Source organism: Procambarus clarkii, chromosome 30 (assembly GCF_040958095.1).
Source record: "Procambarus clarkii isolate CNS0578487 chromosome 30, FALCON_Pclarkii_2.0, whole genome shotgun sequence".
Classification (NCBI taxonomy): domain Eukaryota; kingdom Metazoa; phylum Arthropoda; class Malacostraca; order Decapoda; family Cambaridae; genus Procambarus; species Procambarus clarkii.
In genome coordinates, this window is record NC_091179.1 from 23,550,209 (window position 1) to 23,572,094 (window position 21,886).

At 46.5% G+C, this 21,886-nt stretch overlaps 1 protein-coding gene across 1 annotated transcript; it reads left to right on the forward strand.

Annotated features, from left to right (window-relative positions):
• Window positions 1-3,564: 3,564 nt before the first annotated feature.
• On the forward strand, window positions 3,565-21,177 carry LOC138369954 (collagen alpha-1(IV) chain-like). Its single transcript, XM_069333708.1, has 16 exons — window positions 3,565-3,607; window positions 7,941-8,078; window positions 8,283-8,384; window positions 8,715-8,816; window positions 8,913-9,068; window positions 9,165-9,284; window positions 9,992-10,147; window positions 10,352-10,453; window positions 10,784-10,885; window positions 11,414-11,641; window positions 12,133-12,234; window positions 12,763-12,990; window positions 13,356-13,529; window positions 13,680-13,871; window positions 14,652-14,831; window positions 20,936-21,177. Exons 1-16 carry the CDS (start codon window positions 3,565-3,567, stop codon window positions 21,175-21,177), a joined length of 2,367 nt encoding a protein of 788 aa, XP_069189809.1.
• The last annotated feature ends 709 nt before the right edge of the window (window positions 21,178-21,886 follow it).

The window sequence follows — 21,886 nt, forward strand, 5'->3', positions numbered from 1 at the left end:
AAGAAAAATCGGCAAGCCATTACGATTATATAGCACTGGGAAGGGGTCAGGATAAGGATTTGGGATAGACCGGAGGAAAGGAATGGTGCCCAACAACTTATGGACGGTCGGGGATTGAACTCCGACCTGCATGAAGCGAGACCGTCGCCCTACCGTCCAGCTCAAGTGGTTCGTCGTTAAGAAAGTGAATGAGTTTAGGGAACTGAGAAAGAAGGATAAGCTGCATATAACTGCACTGATAAAAATGAAAAGTATCAGGTATGATAACTAATGCAGTGTTACCCCAACAGTGTCGTTGTGTGAGAGAGAAGAGGGAGGAAGGAAGGAAGGAGTGAAAGAAGGAGTATTCCCACTGATAAGAAAGAACTGGACATTGAAGGAACTGTCACTCCCTGGCTGTCAAGGACTGACGAACCATGACAACTCCTGGAGTTCCAGGCGTCGAACCCCAGGCATTGTGTAGGGTCATGTTATCATGTTATCTTATGTTGTGCTTGCCTTAATGTTATCCCACCCCGCCCCCCACTATACACCCCCCCCACCAGACACTCCCCCCCCACCTTCGCCAAAGAGCCCCCCCCCCCTGTGGTTGAGGCCACAGTAGAGGGTCGTGTGAGGGGCCGCCGCGCCCCAGACCTGTTGATGGAGCAACAACATCCTGGTGGCCTGCCAGGGGGGAGGGGGGGGGGGGGGGGGCGGAGCAGGTTGTGCAACCCGTTCCTACGCCGCCTTCTCCTCCTCCTCCTTCTCCTCCACCTCCTCCTCCTCCTCCTCCTCCTCCTCCTCCTCCTCCTCCTCCTCCTCCTCCTCCTTCTCCTCCTCCTCCTTCTCCTCCTCCTCCTCCTCCTCCTTATGACCATATATGAAGGGAATATATTTCACAACCAAGAGGAAAGGAAAGGCATAGGTTATTTTTTTGGGCAGGGATATTCCTGCGCGGGCCCTAAGCCTCTGGCTGGCCCACTGGGCGGGCCCTAAGCCTCTGGCTGGCCCACTGGGCGGGCCCTAAGCCTCTGGCTGGCCCACTGGGCGGGCCCTAAGCCTCTGGCTGGCCCACTGGGCGGGCCCTAAGCCTCTGGCTGGCCCACTGGGCGGGCCCTAAGCCTCTGGCTGGCCCACTGGGCGGGCCCTAAGCCTCTGGCTGGCCCACTGGGCGGGCCCTAAGCCTCTGGCTGGCCCACTGGGCGGGCCCTAAGCCTCTGGCTGGCCCACTGGGCGGGCCCTAAGCCTCTGGCTGGCCCACTGGGCGGGCCCTAAGCCTCTGGCTGGCCCACTGGGCGGGCCCTAAGCCTCTGGCTGGCCCACTGTGTGGGCCCTAAGCCTCTGGCTGGTCCACTGGGCGGGCCCTATATAAGCCTCTGGCTGGCCCACTGGGCGGGCCCTAAGCCTCTGGCTGGCCCACTGGGCGGGCCCTAAGCCTCTGGCTGGTCCACTGGGCGGGCCCTAAGCCTCTGGCTGGCCCACTGGGCGGGCCCTAAGCCTCTGACTGGCCCACTGGGCGGGCCCTAAGCCTCTGGCTGGCCCACTGGGCGGGCCCTAAGCCTCTGGCTGGCCCACTGGGCGGGCCCTAAGCCTCTGACTGGCCCACTGGGCGGGCCCTAAGCCTCTGGCTGGACCACTGGGCGGGCCCTAAGCCTCTGACTGGCCCACTGGGCGGGCCCTAAGCCTCTGGCTGGCCCACTGGGCGGGCCCTAAGCCTCTGACTGGCCCACTGGGCGGGCCCTAAGCCTCTGGCTGGACCACTGGGCGGGCCCTAAGCCTCTGGCTGGTCCACTGGGCGGGCCCTAAGCCTCTGGCTGGCCCACTGGGCGGGCCCTAAGCCTCTGACTGGCCCACTGGGCGGGCCCTAAGCCTCTGGCTGGACCACTGGGCGGGCCCTAAGCCTCTGGCTGGCCCACTGGGCGGGCCCTAAGCCTCTGACTGGCCCACTGGGCGGGCCCTAAGCCTCTGGCTGGACCACTGGGCGGGCCCTAAGCCTCTGGCTGGCCCACTGGGCGGGCCCTAAGCCTCTGACTGGCCCACTGGGCGGGCCCTAAGCCTTTGGCTGGCCCACTGGGCGGGCCCTAAGCCTCTGGCTGGCCCACTGGGCGGGCCCTAAGCCTCTGACTGGCCCACTGGGCGGGCCCTAAGCCTCTGGCTGGACCACTGGGCGGGCCCTAAGCCTCTGGCTGGCCCACTGGGCGGGCCCTAAGCCTCTGACTGGCCCACTGGGCGGGCCCTAAGCCTCTGGCTGGCCCACTGGGCGGGCCCTAAGCCTCTGGCTGGTCCACTGGGCGGGCCCTAAGCCTATGGCTGGCCCACTGGGCGGGCCCTAAGCCTCTGGCTGGCCCACTAAGTGTTGCTTGTTTCTGTTTTACTTGGGCGGAGTATGAGTATTTACGACTCGTATGGTTGCTTCAGTAAGATTTTGTCCCACGTGTTTAACAACTTCTTCTGCTCTGTTGAATCTAAGTTGAAATCTTAATGGGTTTGTAACTGTGCACTGTGTTAGATAATGTTCCAGTGGTCTGTCGGGCATTTCAACATAGTGCTGACATTTCCTCTCATCTTCCGGAACCTGTAAGCCTGTTTCCCATGCACATGGGAATCCAAGCCTGATGCGATGTAAGTGTACTTCTGTTGCTCTACTGCTCCCTTTCATCAAAATAAGTGGTTCGTAGTTGGTTGAATTCTTGTATCAACCTACAGATCCTGATGTTGCAACTGCTGTGTTGTGGTCACTGTACATCATCTACATTGCTCTACTTCTAATTACTTTCTTAATCTGTGATAGACTCTGTGGTATATAAATGTTTATATTTCTTCTCTTAGTTGCAAGTTTTGCAGCTTCGTCTGCAATGTCATTTCCTATTATTCCCACATGACTTGGCACCCAGTTGATAAGTACCCGTCGGCCTTGTCGTTTGAGTGTTTGCATGAATGATATGACCTTTGTTATCAGATGTATGTTATCACATATGTGTTCTTGTTGCAAGGTTTCAATGGCGGTTCTCGAATCTGTATGTATGATAACATGTTGTTGGTGCTCAGCAAGAGCATGTTCCAAAGCCTTTTGAATGGCTAGCATCTCTGTTTGTAAAGTCGAACACCCATTTGAGAGTCTCCAACTATTTACAGAGTTTCCTGCTTTAACTGCAGCTCCGGTTTCTTGTCCCTGCTGGTCTACTGATCCATCTGTGAAGTGTGTAAAGCTGTCGGATGCCAAGTTTGCTTCTGTTTGCATCTGTGCAATGTTACGTAGCAGATGAGGCTTAGTCTGGTTCTTTTTTTCCTTCAAGAGCCATAATCTTAAAGACTGCTGGCGGAGATGCCCAAGGGGCTTGCATAACAAAGTCTGCATGTATTTCGTCGACACCCTTCTCAGTGACTGTGTTTGTTATATCGAATGTATTGATGGTGTTTATCGCACAATGGGTCCACCTGTTGCTATTGGAGGCTCTTCTGTCCAGAGTTAGTGCTCCAGTGATTATATCTTTAAGTGAACTGATTCTAGGTCTAGTCAATATCTTGGTCAGTAGAAGGTTATGATCACTACATACAAGATCCTGAGGATGGACAGCCGAGATGGACAAGGACAAGCCACTTTATACTGAGCAACACAAGGACAGTCACTTTATACTGAGCGACACAAGGACAGGCCACTTTATACTGAGCGACACAAGGACAGCCACTTTATATTGAGCAACACAAGGACAGTCACTTTATACTGAGCGACACAAGGACAGTCACTTTATACTGAGCGACACAAGGAGAGTCACTTTATACTGAGCGACACAAGGACAGTCACTTTATACTGAGCGACACAAGGACAGTCACTTTATACTGAGCGACACAAGGACAGGCCACTTTATACTGAGCGACACAAGGACAGCCACTTTATACTGAGCGACACAAGGACAGGCCACTTTATACTGAGCGACACAAGGACAGGCCACTTTATACTGAGCGACACAAGGAGAGCCACTTTATACTGAGCGACACAAGGACAGTCACTTTATACTGAGCGACACAAGGAGAAGGGGACATAGACGGAACTGGAAGTGTAAATGAGTTATAAATGAACAATTGTTAAATTGAACACAAATGTTACATTCCATATATGTTCATGAATGATGGGCACACTCCCAGGTACCTTTTACTTTTAGGTGAACAGGCGCATCAGGGTAAAAAAAACTCTGCACATTTGTTTCCGCCTTCACCGGGGATCGAACCCGGAACCGCAGGCCTACGAATCCCGAACGCTGTCCACTCAACCCTCAGGCCCCCCCACCGAGGGGGGGAGGCAATGTAAGAAGCTGGGGAAGCCACCTCCATGCTGAACTTAAATGATACATGCGACACAAAATTCAAACATGTGAATAGTCAAATTATTATACACAACAGGGACACAAAGTCAGTAGGCGGGGTACAGGGAGCTAGACCTCACTTTTAGTCACTGATACCTAAGTTCCGTTAGGTAGGCATTCTCTCTCTCTCTCTCTCTCTCTCTCTCTCTCTCTCTCTCTCTCTCTCTCTCTCTCTCTCTCTCTCTCTCTCTCTCTCTCTCTCTCTCTCTCTCTCCTCCATTCATTCTCCCCTACTTTCTCACCTCCCATCTCCTCGCACTGCTCTTCCCTTCACCAGGTCTTCCGTGTCAAGCGGCAGGTTTACCTCTGGAGTTTACCCAGGTCTACACTACCCAGCGATGGTCCTGGGAGAGAATGTCTCACAACAACACGTCCAGCCTCGCTAATAATGGTATAAACCAATTTATATAACTTTACCACCGAGGGCCCTCATTTATAGTGAGTTTTGGCCGTGTGGAATACCTGGCTTGTGTGTGTGAGGCGTTGTGAGGCCTTGTGAGGCGTTGTGAGGCCTTGTGAGGTGTTGTGAGGCGTTGTGAGGCGTTGTGAGGCCTTGTGAGGTGTTGTGAGGCGTTGTGAGGCGTTGTGAGGCGTTGTGAGGCGTTGTGAGGCGTTGTGAGGCGTTGTGAGGCGTTGTGAGGCGTTGTGAGGCCTTGTGAGGCGTTGTGAGGCCTTGTGAGGTGTTGTGAGGCGTTGTGAGGCGTTGTGAGGCGTTGTGAGGCGTTGTGAGGTGTTGTGAGGCGTTGTGAGGCGTTGTGAGGCGTTGTGAGGCGTTGTGAGGCGTTGTGAGGCGTTGTGAGGCGTTGTGAGGCGTTGTGAGGTGTTGTGAGGTGTTGTGAGGTGTTGTGAGGCGTTGTGAGGCGTTGTGAGGCGTTGTGAGGTGTTTTGAGGTGTTGTGAGGCGTTGTGAGGCGTTGTGAGGCGTTGTGAGGCGTTGTGAGGTGTTGTGAGGCGTTGTGAGGCGTTGTGAGGCGTTGTGAGGAGTTGTGATGCGTTGTGAGGAGTTGTGAGGCGTTGTGAGGCGTTGTGAGGCGTTGTGAGGCGTTGTGAGGCGTTGTGGGGCGTTGTGAGGCGTTGTGAGGCGTTGTGAGGCGGTGTGAGGCGTTGTGAGGCGTTGTGAGGCGTTGTGAGGCGGTGTGAGGCGTTGAGAGGTGGTGTGAGGCGTTGTGAGGCGTTGTGAGGCAGTGTGAGGCGTTGTGAGCCGTTGTGAGGCGTTGTGAGGCGTTGTAAGGAGGTGTGAGGCGTTGTGAGGCGTTGTGAGGCGTTGTGAGGCGTTGTGAGGCATTGTGAGGCGGTATGAAGCGTTGAGAGGCGTTGTGAGGCGCTGTGAGGCGTTGTGAGGCGTTGTGAGGCGTTGTGAGGCGTTGTGAGGCTTTGTGAGGCGTTGTGAGGCGTTGTGAGCCGTTGTGAGGCGTTGTGAGGCGCTGCGAGGCGTTGTGAGGCGGTATGAGGCGTTGTGAGGCGGTATGAGGCGTTGTGAGGCGCTGTGAGGCGTTATGAGGCGTTGTGAGGCGTTGTGAGGCGTTATGAGGCGTTGTGAGGCGTTGTGAGGCGTTGTGAGGCGTTGTGAGGCGTTGTGAGGAGTTGTGAGGCGTTTTGAGGCGTTGTGAGGCGGTGTGAGGCGGTGTGAGGCGTTGTGAGGCGTTGTGAGGCGTTGTGAGGCGTTGTGAGGAGTTGTGAGGCGTTTTGAGGCGTTGTGAGGCGGTGTGAGGCGGTGTGAGGCGTTGTGAGGCGTTGTGAGGCGTTGTGAGGCGTTGTGAGGCGTTGTGAGGCGTTATGAGACGTTGTGAGGCGTTGTGAGGAGTTGTGAGGCGTTGTGAGGCGTTGTGAGGCGTTTTGAGGCGTTGTGAGGCGTTGTGAGGCGTTGTGAGGAGTTGTGAGGCGTTGTGAGGCGTTGTGAGGCGTTGTGAGGCGTTGTGGGGCGTTGTGAGGCGTTGTGAGGGGTTGTAAGGCGTTGTGAGGAGTTGTGATGCGTTGTGAGGCGTTGTGAGGCGTTGTGAGGAATTGTGAGGCGTTGTGAGGCGTTGTGAGGCGGTATGAGGCGTTGTGAGGCGTTGTGAGGAGTTGTGAGGCGCTGTGAGGCGTTATGAGGCGTTGTGAGGCGTTGTGAGGCGTTGTGAGGCGTTGTGAGGCAGTATGAGGCGTTGTGAGGCGTTGTGAGGCGGTATGAGGCGTTGTGAGGTGGTATGAGGCGTTGTGAGGAGTTGTGAGGCGTTGTGAGGAGTTGTGAGGCGTTGTGAAGCGTTGTGAGGCCTTGTGAGGGGTTGTGTTGGGTTGTGAGGCGTTGTGAGGCGCTGTGAGGCGTTGTGAAGCGTTGTGAGGCGTTGTGAGGGACAATTACTGCTTCTGAGAACGATTAGATCTCTGGGGCTGGGTCAGGGAAACCCCCGCCTGCATTGTTGAGAGAGTGCAAGGTGTTGCAACCCGCACTGACCTCACGGCTGGTGTACGCGCAGTGGAAGGCAGCATCTCTGGCTGACCTCACGGCTGGTGTCCAGGACTTGATAATTGTCCAGGACTTGATAATGGTCCTGAACTTGATAATTGTCCAGGACTTGATAATGGTCCTGGACTTGATAATTGTCCATGACTTGATAATGGTCCTGGACTTGATAATTGTCCATGACTTGATAATGACCCAGGACTTGATACCGGCCCAGGACTTGATAATTGTCCAGGACTTGATAATTGTCCAGGACTTAATAATGGTCCAGGACAAGATCATTATCCAGGACTTGATAATTGTCCAGGACTTGATAATTGTCCAGGACTTGATAATGGTCCTTGACTTGATAATGGTCCAGGACTTGATAATTGTCAAGGACTTGATAATGGTCCAGGACTTGATAATTGTCAAGGACTTGATAATGGTCCAGGGCTTGATAATGATCCAGGACATGATAATGGTCCAGGACTTGATAATGGTTCAGGACTTGATAATGGTCCAGGATTTGAAAATGGTCCAGGACTTGATACCAGTCCGGGACTTGATAATTGCCCAGGACTTGATAATGGTCCAGGACTTGATAATGGTCCAGGACTAGATAATGGTCCTGGACTTGATAATTGTCCAGGACTTGATAATGGTCCTGGACTTGATAATGGTCCAGGACTTGATAATGGTCCAGGACTTGATATTGGCCAGGACTTGATAATTGTTCAGGACTTGATAATGGTCCTGGACTTGATAATTGTCCAGGACTTGATAATGGTTCTGGACTTGATAATTGTCCAGGACTTGATAATGGTCCTGGACTTGATAATTGTCCAGGCCTTGATAATTTTCCAGGACTTGATAATTGTCCAGGACTTGATACCGGTCCAGGACTTGATAATTGGCCAGGACTTGATACTGGTCCAGGACTTGATACCGGTCCAGGACTTGATACCAGTCCAGGACATGATAATGGTCCTGGACTTGATAATGGTCCAGGACTTAATAATGGTCCAGAACTTGATAATGGTTCAGGTCTTGATAATGGTCTAGGACTTGATAATGGTCCAGGACTTGATAATGGTCCAGGACTTGATAATGGTCCAGGACTTGATAATGGTCCAGGACTTGATAATGGTCCAGGACTTGATAATGGTCCAGGACTTGATAATGGTCCAGGACTTGATAATGGTTCAGGACTTGATAATTGTACAGGACTTGATAATGGTGTAGGACTTGATAATGTTACAAGACTTGATAACGGTACAAGACTTGATAATGGTACAAGACTTGATAATGGTACAGGATTTGATAATGGTTCAGGACTTGATAATGGTCCAGGACTTGATACTGGTTCAGGACTTGATAATAGTCCAGGACTTGATAATGGTTCAGGACTTAATAATTGTCCAGGACTTGATAATAGTTCAGGACTTGATAATGGTCCAGGACTTGATAATGGTACAACACTTGATAATGGTTCAGGACTTGATAATGGTCCAGGACTTGATAATGATTCAGGACTTGATAATGGTACAAGACTTGATAATGGTCCAGGACATGTTACTTGTACAGGACTTGATAATGGTTCAGGACTTGATAATGGTACAGGACTTGATAATGGTCCTTGACTTGATAATGGTCCAGGACTTGATAATTGTAAAGGACTTGATAATGGTACAAGACTTGATAATGGTTCAGGACTTGATAATGGTCCAGGACTTGATAATGATCCAGGACTTGATAATGGTTCAGGACTTGATAATGGTCCAGGACTTGATACTGGTTCAGGACTTGATAATGGTCCAGGACTTGATAATGGTTCAGGACTTAATAATTGTCCAGGACTTGATAATAGTTCAGGACTTGATAATGGTCCAGGACTTGATAATGGTACAAGACTTGATAATGGTTCAGGACTTGATAATGGTCCAGGACTTGATAATGATTCAGGACTTGATAATGGTACAAGAGTTGATAATGGTCCAGGACATGATACTTGTACAGGACTTGATAATGGTTCAGGACTTGATAATGGTACAGGACTTGATAATGGTCCTTGACTTGATAATGGTCCAGGACTTGATAATTGTAAAGGACTTGATAATTTTACAAGACTTGATAATGGTTCAGGACTTGATAATGGTCCAGGACTTGATAATGATCCAGGACTTGATAATGGTTCAGGACTTGATAATGGTTCAGGACTTGATAATGGTCCAGGACTTGATATTGGTTCAGGATTTGATAATGGTCCAGGACTTGATAATGGTCCAGGACTTGATAAAAGTCCAGGATTTGATAATTGTCCATGACTTGATAATGGTCCTGGACTTGATAATTGTCCATGACTTGATAATGACCCAGGACTTGATACCGGTCCAGGACTTGATAATTGTCCAGAACTTGATAATTGTCCAGGACTTAATAATGGTCCAGGACAAGATCATTATCCAGGACTTGATAATTGTCCAGGACTTGATAATTGTCCAGGACTTGATAATGGTCCTTGACTTGATAATGGTCCAGGACTTGATATTTGTCAAGGGCTTGATAATGGTCCAGGACTTGATAATTGTCAAGGACTTGATAATGGTCCAGGGCTTGATAATGATCCAGGACATGATAATGGTCCAGGACTTGATAATGGTTCAGGACTTGATAATGGTCCAGGATTTGATAATGGTCCAGGACTTGATACCAGTCCGGGACTTGATAATGATCCAGGACTTGATAATGGTCCAGGACTTGATAATGGTCCAGGACTTGATAATGGTCCTGGACTTGATAATTGTCCAGGACTTGATAATGGTCCTTTACTTGATAATGGTCCAGGACTTGATAATGGTCCAAGACTTGATATTGGCCAGGACTTGATAATTGTTCAGGACTTGATAATGGTCCTGGACTTGATAATTGTCCGGGACTTGATAATGGTTCTGGACTTGATAATTGTCCAGGCCTTGATAATTTTCCAGGACTTGATAATTGTCCAGGACTTGATACCGGTCCAGGACTTGATAATTGGCCAGGACTTGATACCAGTCCAGGACTTGATACCGGTCCAGGACTTGATACCAGTCCAGGACATGATAATGGTCCTGGACTTGATAATGGTCCAGGACTTAATAATGGTCCAGAACTTGATAATGGTTCAGGTCTTGATAATGGTCTAGGACTTGATAATGGTCCAGGACTTGATAATGGTCCAGGACTTGATAATGGTCCAGGACTTGATAATGGTCCAGGACTTGATAATGGTTCAGGACGTGATAATTGTACAGGACTTGATAATGGTGTAGGACTTGATAATGTTACAAGACTTGATAACGGTACAAGACTTGATAATGGTACAAGACTTGATAATGGTACAGGATTTGATAATGGTTCAGGACTTGATAATGGTCCAGGACTTGATACTGGTTCAGGACTTGATAATAGTCCAGGACTTGATAATGGTTCAGGACTTAATAATTGTCCAGGACTTGATAATAGTTCAGGACTTGATAATGGTCCAGGACTTGATAATGGTACAACACTTGATAATGGTTCAGGACTTGATAATGGTCCAGGACTTGATAATGATTCAGGACTTGATAATGGTACAAGACTTGATAATGGTCCAGGACATGTTACTTGTACAGGACTTGATAATAGTTCAGGACTTGATAATGGTACAGGACTTGATAATGGTCCTTGACTTGATAATGGTCCAGGACTTGATAATTGTAAAGGACTTGATAATGGTACAAGACTTGATAATGGTTCAGGACTTGATAATGGTCCAGGACTTGATAATGATCCAGGACTTGATAATGGTTCAGGACTTGATAATGGTCCAGGACTTGATACTGGTTCAAGACTTGATAATGGTCCAGGACTTGATAATGGTTCAGGACTTAATAATTGTCCAGGACTTGATAATAGTTCAGGACTTGATAATGGTCCAGGACTTGATAATGGTACAAGACTTGATAATGGTTCAGGACTTGATAATGGTCCAGGACTTGATAATGATTCAGGACTTGATAATGGTACAAGAGTTGATAATGGTCCAGGACATGATACTTGTACAGGACTTGATAATGGTTCAGGACTTGATAATGGTACAGGACTTGATAATGGTCCTTGACTTGATAATGGTCCAGGACTTGATAATGATCCAGGACTTGATAATGGTTCAGGACTTGATAATGGTTCAGGACTTGATAATGGTCCAGGACTTGATAATGGTTCAGGATTTGATAATGGTCCAGGACTTGATAATGGTCCAGGACTTGATAATAGTCCAGGATTTGATAATTGTCCATGACTTGATAATGGTCCTGGACTTGATAATTGTCCATGACTTGATAATGACCCAGGACTTGATACCAGTCCAGGACTTGATAATTGTCCAGAACTTGATAATTGTCCAGGACTTAATAATGGTCCAGGACAAGATCATTATCCAGGACTTGATAATTGTCCAGGACTTGATAATTGTCCAGGACTTGATAATGGTCCTTGACTTGATAATGGTCCAGGACTTGATATTTGTCAAGGGCTTGATAATGGTCCAGGACTTGATAATTGTCAAGGACTTGATAATGGTCCAGGGCTTGATAATGATCCAGGACATGATAATGGTCCAGGACTTGATAATGGTTCAGGACTTGATAATGGTCCAGGATTTGATAATGGTCCAGGACTTGATACCAGTCCGGGACTTGATAATTATCCAGGACTTGATAATGGTCCAGGACTTGATAATGGTCCAGGACTTGATAATGGTCCTGGACTTAATAATTGTCCAGGACTTGATAATGGTCCTTTACTTGATAATGGTCCAGGACTTGATAATGGTCCAAGACTTGATATTGGCCAGGACTTGATAATTGTTCAGGACTTGATAATGGTCCTGGACTTGATAATTGTCCGGGACTTGATAATGGTTCTGGACTTGATAATTGTCCAGGCCTTGATAATTTTCCAGGACTTGATAATTGTCCAGGACTTGATACTGGTCCAGGACTTGATAATTGGCCAGGACTTGATACCAGTCCAGGACTTGATACCGGTCCAGGACTTGATACCAGTCCAGGACATGATAATGGTCCTGGACTTGATAATGGTCCAGGACTTAATAATGGTCCAGAACTTGATAATGGTTCAGGTCTTGATAATGGTCTAGGACTTGATAATGGTCCAGGACTTGATACTGGTTCAGGACTTGATAATGGTCCAGGACTTGATAATGGTTCAGGACTTAATAATTGTCCAGGACTTGATAATAGTTCAGGACTTGATAATGGTCCAGGACTTGATAATGGTACAAGACTTGATAATGGTTCAGGACTTGATAATGGTCCAGGACTTGATAATGATTCAGGACATGATAATGGTACAAGAGTTGATAATGGTCCAGGACATGATACTTGTACAGGACTTGATAATGGTTCAGGACTTGATAATGGTACAGGACTTGATAATGGTCCTTGACTTGATAATGGTCCAGGACTTGATAATGATCCAGGACTTGATAATGGTTCAGGACTTGATAATGGTTCAGGACTTGATAATGGTCCAGGACTTGATAATGGTTCAGGATTTGATAATGGTCCAGGACTTGATAATGGTCCAGGACTTGATAATAGTCCAGGATTTGATAATTGTCCATGACTTGATAATGGTCCTGGACTTGATAATTGTCCATGACTTGATAATGACCCAGGACTTGATACCAGTCCAGGACTTGATAATTGTCCAGAACTTGATAATTGTCCAGGACTTAATAATGGTCCAGGACAAGATCATTATCCAGGACTTGATAATTGTCCAGGACTTGATAATTGTCCAGGACTTGATAATGGTCCTTGACTTGATAATGGTCCAGGACTTGATATTTGTCAAGGGCTTGATAATGGTCCAGGACTTGATAATTGTCAAGGACTTGATAATGGTCCAGGGCTTGATAATGATCCAGGACATGATAATGGTCCAGGACTTGATAATGGTTCAGGACTTGATAATGGTCCAGGATTTGATAATGGTCCAGGACTTGATACCAGTCCGGGACTTGATAATTATCCAGGACTTGATAATGGTCCAGGACTTGATAATGGTCCAGGACTTGATAATGGTCCTGGACTTAATAATTGTCCAGGACTTGATAATGGTCCTTTACTTGATAATGGTCCAGGACTTGATAATGGTCCAAGACTTGATATTGGCCAGGACTTGATAATTGTTCAGGACTTGATAATGGTCCTGGACTTGATAATTGTCCGGGACTTGATAATGGTTCTGGACTTGATAATTGTCCAGGCCTTGATAATTTTCCAGGACTTGATAATTGTCCAGGACTTGATACTGGTCCAGGACTTGATAATTGGCCAGGACTTGATACCAGTCCAGGACTTGATACCGGTCCAGGACTTGATACCAGTCCAGGACATGATAATGGTCCTGGACTTGATAATGGTCCAGGACTTAATAATGGTCCAGAACTTGATAATGGTTCAGGTCTTGATAATGGTCTAGGACTTGATAATGGTCCAGGACTTGATAATGGTCCAGGACTTGATAATGGTCCAGGACTTGATAATGGTCCAGGACTTGATAATGGTTCAGGACTTGATAATTGTACAGGACTTGATAATGGTGTAGGACTTGATAATGTTACAAGACTTGATAATGTTACAAGACTTGATAACGGTACAAGACTTGATAATGGTACAAGACTTGATAATGGTACAAGACTTGATAATGGTACAGGATTTGATAATGGTTCAGGACTTGATAATGGTCCAGGACTTGATAATGGTTCAGGACTTGATAATGGTCCAGGACTTCATAATGGTTCAGGACTTAATAATTGTCCAGGACTTGATAATAGTTCAGGACTTGATAATGGTCCAGGACTTGATAATGGTACACGACTTGATAATGGTCCAGGACTTTATAATGATTCAGGACTTGATAATGGTACAAGACTTGATAATGGTTCAGGACTTGATAATGGTCCAGGACTTGATAATAATTCAGGACTTGATAATGGTACAAGACTTGATAATGGTCCAGGACATGATACTTGTACAGGACTTGATAATGGTTCATGACTTGATAATGGTACAGGACTTGATAATGGTCCTTGACTTGATAATGGTCCAGGACTTGATAATTGTAAAGGACTTGATAATGGTGCAAGACTTGATAATGGTTCAGGACTTGATAATGGTCCAGGACTTGATAATGATCCAGGACTTGATAATGGTTCAGGACTTGATAATGGTACAGGACTTGATAATGGTCCAGGACTTGATAATGGTTCAGGACTTGATAATGGTCCAGGACTTGATAATGGTCCAGGACTTGATAATGGTCCAGGACTTGATAATGGTCTAGGACTTGATAATGGTCCAGGACTTGATAATGGTCCAGGACTTGATAATGGTCCAGGACTTGATAATGGTCCAGGACTTGATAATGGTTCAGGACTTGATAATGGTTCAGGACTTGATAATGGTCCAGGACTTGATAATGGTCCAGGACTTGATAATGGTCCAGGACTTGATAATGGTCCAGGACTTGATAATGGTTCAGGACTTGATAATGGTTCAGGACTTGATAATGGTCCAGGACTTGATAATGGTTCAGGACTTGATAATGGTTCAGGACTTGATAATGGTTCAGGACTTGATAATGGTCCAGGACTTGATAATGGTCCAGGACTTGATAATGGTCCAGGACTTGATAATGGTCCAGGAATTGATAATGGTCCAGGACTTGATAATGGTCCAGGACTTGATAATGGTTCAGGACTTGATAATGGTCCAGGACTTGATAATGGTTCAGGACTTGATAATGGTCCAGGACTTGATAATGGTTCAGGACTTGATAATGGTCCAGGACTTGATAATGGTTCAGGACTTGATAATGGTTCAGGACTTGATAATGGTCCTGAACGACAACAGAAGGAACAAATTACCTCATTCGTCATGTACAATAGAAGGGAAGAGAACTATCAGAAGAAAGCACCAAACCATTTCGGCTATATAGCACTTGGAGGGGGTCAGGATAAGGATTTGGGATGGGTCGGGGGTAAGGAATGGTGCCCAACAACTTATGGACAGTCGGGGATTGAACGCTGACCTGCACGAAGCGAGACCGTCGCTGTACCGTCCATCCCAAGTGGTTGGTAAACAGGCGACGCAAGGAGCAGCAGCCGCGTCGACGCTCTGTGGAGAGTCAGCAACATGTACACGACGCTCAACATGTATATAAGGGCCGGGAACAACTATACTATGGCCGGGAACAACTATACTATGGCCGGGAACAACTATACTATGGCCAGGAACAACTATACTATGGCCGGGAACAACTATACTATGGCCAGGAACAACTATACTATGGCCGGGAACAACTATACTATGGCCTGGAACAACTATACTATGGCCGGGAACAACAATACTATGGCCAGGAACAACTATACTATGGCCAGGAACAACTATACTATGGCCAGGAACAACTATACTATGGCCAGGAACAACTATACTATGGGCGGGAACAACTATACTATGGCCGGGAACAACTATACTATGGCCGGGAACAACTATACTATGGCCGGGAACAACTATACTATGGCCTGGAACAACTATTCTATGGCCTGGAACAACAATACTATGGCCAGGAACAACTATACTATGGCCAGGAACAACTATACTATGGCCAGGAACAACTATACTATGGCCAGGAACAACTATACTATGGTCAGGAGCAACTATACTATGGCCAGGAACAACTATACTATGGCCAGGAACAACTATACTATGGTCAGGAACAACTATACTATGGCCAGGAACAACTATACTATGGCCAGGAACAACTATACTATGGTCAGGAACAACTATACTATGGCCAGGAACAACAATACTATGGCCAGGAACAACTATACTATGGCCAGGAACAACTATACTATGGCCAGGAACAACTATACTATGGCTAGGAACAACTATACTATGACCAGGAACAACTATACTATGGCCAGGAACAACAGAACTATGGCCAGGAACAACTATACTATGGCCAGGAACAACTATACTATGGCCAGGAACAGAACTATGGCCAGGAACAACTATACTATGGCCAGGAACAACTATACTATGGCCAGGAACAACTATACTATGGCCAGGAACAACTTTACTATTGCCAGGAACAGAACTATGGCCAGGAACAACTATACTATGGGCAGGAACAACTATACTATGGCCAGGAACAACTATACTATGGCCAGGAACAACTATACTATGGTCAGGAACAACTATACTATGGCCAGGAACAACAATACTATGGCCAGGAACAACTATACTATGGCCAGGAACAACTATACTATGGCCAGGAACAACTATACTATGGCTAGGAACAACTATACTATGGCCAGGAACAACTATACTATGGCCAGGAACAACAGAACTATGGCCAGGAACAACTATACTATGGCCAGGAACAACTATACTATGGCCAGGAACAGAACTATGGCCAGGAACAACTATACTATGGCCAGGAACAACTATACTATGGCCAGGAACAATTAACTATACTATGGCCAGGAACAACTATACTATGGTCAGGAACAACTATACTATGGCCAGGAACAACAGAACTATGGCCAGGAACAACTATACTATGGCCAGGAACAACTATACTATGGCCAGGAACAACTATACTATGGCCAGGAACAACTATACTATGGTCAGGAACAACTATACTATGGCCGGGAACAACTATACTATGGCCGGGAACAACTATACTATGGCCAGGAACAACTATACTATGGCCAGGAACAACTATACTATGGTCAGGAACAACTATACTATGGCCAGGAACAACTATACTATGGCCAGGAACAACTATACTATGGCCGGGAACAACTATACTATGGCCAGGAACAACTATACTATGGCCAGGAACAACTATACTATGGCCAGGAACAACTATACTATGGCCAGGAACAACTATACTATGGCCAGGAACAACTATACTATGGCCAGGAACAATTAACTATACTATGGCCAGGAACAACTATACTATGGTCAGGAACAACTATACTATGGCCAGGAACAACAGAACTATGGCCAGGAACAACTATACTATGGCCAGGAACAACTATACTATGGCCAGGAACAACTATACTATGGCCAGGAACAACTATACTATGGTCAGGAACAACTATACTATGGCCGGGAACAACTATACTATGGCCGGGAACAACTATACTATGGCCAGGAACAACTATACTATGGCCAGGAACAACTATACTATGGTCAGGAACAACTATACTATGGCCAGGAACAACTATACTATGGCCAGGAACAACTATACTATGGCCGGGAACAACTATACTATGGCCAGGAACAACTATACTATGGCCAGGAACAACTATACTATGGCCAGGAACAACTATACTATGGCCAGGAACAACTATACTATGGCCAGGAACAACTATACTATGGCCAGGAACAACTATACTATGGCCGGGAACAACTATACTATGGCCAGGAACAACTATACTATGGCCGGGAACAACTATACTATGGCCAGGAACAACCATACTATGGCCGGGAACAACTATACTATGGCCAGGAACAACTATACTATGGCCGGGAACAACTATACTATGGCCAGGAACAACTATACTATGGCCGGGAACAACTATACTATGGCCAGGAACAACTATACTATGGCCGGGAACAACTATACTATGGCCAGGAACAACTATACTATGGCCGGGAACAACTATACTATGGCCAGGAACAACTATACTATGGCCGGGAACAACTATACTATGGCCAGGAACAACTATACTATGGCCGGGAACAACTATACTATGGCCAGGATCAACTATACTATGGCCGGGAACAACTATACTATGGCCAGAAACAACCATACTATGGCCGGGAACAACTATACTATGGCCAGGAACAACTATACTATGGCCAGGAACAACTATACTATGGCCGGGAACAACTATACTATGGCCAGGAACAACTATACTATGGCCGGGAACAACTATACTATGGCCAGGAACAACTATACTATGGCCGGGGACCTATATAATCCTTCTGCCGTGTCCTCACAATCTATGATGGCCTATGAGACTAAGCCCCGGGACGTGTTGAGAGAGGCGGCTCACACTGCACGGAGGAGAGGCACCAGCCCGTGTTGACGTGACCCCCGGAGGTGAATGCACAAGCCCAGGCTGACCTCCCCTTAATATGGGGGTGGGAAGGGTGGCTGCCTCACGCTCACCTTCACCCTCGCTACCACCAGGGGGAGGGGGGGGGGCCCTAGCGGCCACCTGGGGGGCAGTAAGACGTGCTGGAACTACACAGCCACTCCGGGGACGGGACACCACGCAGCCATTCAACTCTCGCGACTAAAAGGCAGTGATGCATGAGAGAGAGAGAGAGAGAGAGAGAGAGAGAGAGAGAGAGAGAGAGAGAGAGAGAGAGAGAGAGAGAGAGAGAGAGAGAGAGAGAGAGAGAGAGAGAGATAGAGAGATAGAGAGATAGAGATAGAGAGAGAGAGAGAGAGAGAGAGAGAGAGAGAGAGAGAGAGAGAGAGAGAGAGAGAGAGAGAGAGAGAGAGAGAGAGAGAGAGAGAGAGAGATAGAGAGATAGAGAGAGAGAGAGAGATAGAGAGATAGAGAGATAGAGTGAGAGAGAGAGAGAGAGAGAGAGAGAGAGAGAGAGAGAGAGAGAGAGAGAGAGAGAGAGAGAGAGAGAGAGAGAGAGAGAGAGAGAGATAGAGAGATAGAGAGAGAGAGAGAGAGATAGAGAGATAGAGAGATAGAGAGAGAGAGAGAGAGAGAGAGAGAGAGAGAGAGAGAGAGAGAGAGAGAGAGAGAGAGAGAGAGAGAGAGAGAGAGATAGAGAGATAGAGAGAGAGAGAGAGAGAGAGAGAGATAGAGAGATAGAGAGATAGAGAGAGAGAGAGAGAGAGAGAGAGAGAGAGAGAGAGAGAGAGAGAGAGAGAGAGAGAGAGATAGAGAGATAGAGAGATAGAGAGAGAGAGAGAGAGAGAGAGAGAGAGAGAGAGAGAGAGAGAGAGAGAGAGAGAGAGAGAGAGAGAGAGAGAGAGAGAGAGAGAGAGAGAGAGAGAGAGAGAGACACCACCCCATACCTGTCCATAATGGAGACACATCTAGTGTTTACCCAGAACCTTATAACCACAACAGACTTCTCTCATCCGTTCCTCACCACACTGCCCTTGTGCTCCCGACCTCCCCATGTCAACACTGGCTAACACAACCAGTCTGGGTCACGCTCACATGCCTCCCAACAACTGCACCTCTGACACAACAGTAAATATTACCATCTCCAAGCTGGCATTAATTAGGAATTAGAGGATTATAAAAGTAAGAAAAGAGATAAAAAGAAAGAGAAGAGAGAGTAGCAATCAAGAAGGTAATATGTAGAAGGATAAGGTAAGGAACGGTGTGAGGGGAGAATATTGTGAGGGAAATAGAAAAATAAGTAGAGGTTAAGGAGAGACAATATATAGCTTTAAAGCATGAAGCAAGTTAATAGAGAGGAATGGAAGTAAAGAAGCAGAGAATATAGGAGCGGATGGAAGGAAAGGATGGAGAATATGGAGGAGGAGAGGAGTAGTAATAATGGAGTAGAGGAAGGAAGTCAGGCAAGAGGAAAAAGGAAAAAAGATTAAGTGGGAAGCAGAATGAAGTAAGTTTGGAAGGAAAAAGGGAAAAAGTTAATGAAAAAGAGGAAACCAGCTGAGAACTTCAGACCTGGTGTGATCCCCCTTCAGTCCTCCTGAAATAATAGTACATATAGTAACTATTTCGTACAAAGTTGTAATATGTAGTGATGGACCCCCCAAGGGACGCCTGACAGCTGGGTGGACAGCGCTTCGGATTCGTAGTCCTGAGGTTCCGGGTTCGATCCCCGGTGGAGGCGGAGAAAAATGAGCAAAATGTTTCTCTCACCCTGATGCCCCTGTTACCTAGCAGTTAATAGGTACCTGGGAGTTAGACAGCTGCTACGGGCTGCTTCCTGGGAGGGGGGTGTAACAAAAAGGAGGCCAGGTCGAGGACCGGGCCTCGGGGACGCTAAGCTCCGAAATCATCTCAAGATAACCTCAAGAAGATAAGCCACTTTTTGTTCTATTCATTTTATAGAGCCTAGACAAAATAAATCGTAAACCAAAGTACAATATTCCGATACTCAGTATAACATATATCTTCTATATTAGACCTAAGTGTATATTGGATTACAAGGAGAGCTTAGGTTAGGTCTCATGTATGTTGCATGCAGAATACATACTTAGAATGCTGAAACATCCATCATAAACAACATTATTAATGCATAGAGCACTCTTGCTACTTAGGGCAAGAGTTTCAGAGAGTCATGTGTATGGAGAGCATCTCACACAGGTGTTTATCACGTGTTGGGGTGTAGTGTGGTCGTGTAATTTTAATGTTGTCTAGGGGGGGGGGGAAGAGAGGCTTTTACTTGAGCCAAGGGGGAATTGAAGGTGTAGTAGATTAATGACACAAATATATATTTATAACACATGCGACAATACATTTTTCACGCCTTGCAACTCAAAGGTCATTCTGAAGGTCACACATGGATAAAAATGATGACTACCACATCTCTCAACAGGTGCCACACATATATATAAACCTCTAGGGAACCTGGGCTCTCAAGAATACTGCTCAGAAGACTGTCAGTGTACTCTACCCTCCCTTGCAACCCTGTTGCTATTATAGAAAGGCTTATCTGATTGCATGGCGGGAGAAATCCCTGAAAAAACAAGGGCAGGTCAGACAGCTGGTGCTCCGCGTCAAGAAAAGATGGCGTCTGCCCCTCTTACGCCATCGCCCCTTAATACTTTATTCTTTAACATTACCAATCAATCCTTTTATTGATTTCATTTACCATATTCCCAAACGCAGGATTTTTCATTGAGTCCATTTTTCCCACACATAGTTTAACTTTTCCAATACTCGTTATTCCTATACAATTTCCAGGTGAAGGGCACTACTTTTATTGGCGGAGTGTTACTGGTCACTCGCGGCCTCCCAGTTACCAGCTGCAGATTTATTTCAAAACCATTCTCTAACCAACCCCTTTAATAGGAACTAACCCCCACAGGAGGTAAGGTTCGTAACAGTGTTGTCCAGCACGACGACACAGACATGGCAGCTAAAACTCCATATGATAAGCCTGAAGTTGAGTTGGATCTGGGCTTTCCCATCGCTGCTGTAAAAGCCGCAATATTTCATGAAATTAGGGAAGACAGAAGAGCAGTCACTGACCCACAATGGCCTGAAACCACGAGTATAAAAAGCTATGGCATGTTTAGAACCGAGAATTATATGTACGGACAGCATTAAACATCCACTAGAGAGTGTGACATTGTAATGGCCAGAATTAGGCTGGGACAGCGATATCTGTGGCAGGTGGCTGCAGGTAAGGCATCTCCCCAATGGTGAACATTCCAAGTGTAAACTATGTGAACAAGAGCTGGGACATGCTCTCCAACACTATATCTGTGATGGCCCCTGTTATAAGTGCCTTCAGACCTAATGGTATGAGGTACTTTGAGCTCTGTAATTACTTCATACACTCAGGAATATTGGAAGATATTCTTGTGCTGCACCCAGACGGTGATAATGGAGGCTAATAGATCAGCCTCACACCTCATGTTCTCTCCCGACTCCATGTATGACTAACCAACCTTTAAGATGGGGACATTGGATGATATAGCTAGTTTTCTATTACACTATGTAATATTTCATATAGAATATGGTAGCATCACATTGCTGTGTATACCTAAGCTTGCTAATAATAATAATAATAATAAAGAAAAAACGGTTAAAAAACTTTCACGTTTGTCAAAAATTAATAAAACAAAAGTGAACTTTCTGCTGATCCATCTCTACATATTGTACTTTCCACCAAATACAAGTACTTTCATTTTGGGCAGAAATCTGAACATCCCCCAAAAATTGGCTTGCAAGAAAATGGGTCAACGTTCACCATTCCTTAACTGGCATTAAGTGCATTATTCCAGTGACTAATTAGTGCTGAATCTATCCAATT

Excerpts from the sequence above, each read along its gene's own strand:
- LOC138369954 (XM_069333708.1), top strand. The coding sequence starts at position 3,565 with ATGGACAAGGACAAGCCACTTTATACTGAGCAACACAAGGACA. Across the intron at positions 9,069-9,164 it reads TGGTCCAGGACTTGATAAAA|GACTTGATAATTGTCCAGAA; the intron begins GTCCAGGATTTG and ends ATACCGGTCCAG. Across the intron at positions 12,991-13,355 it reads TGGTCCAAGACTTGATATTG|GACTTGATAATGGTCCAGGA; the intron begins GCCAGGACTTGA and ends ATAATGGTCCAG.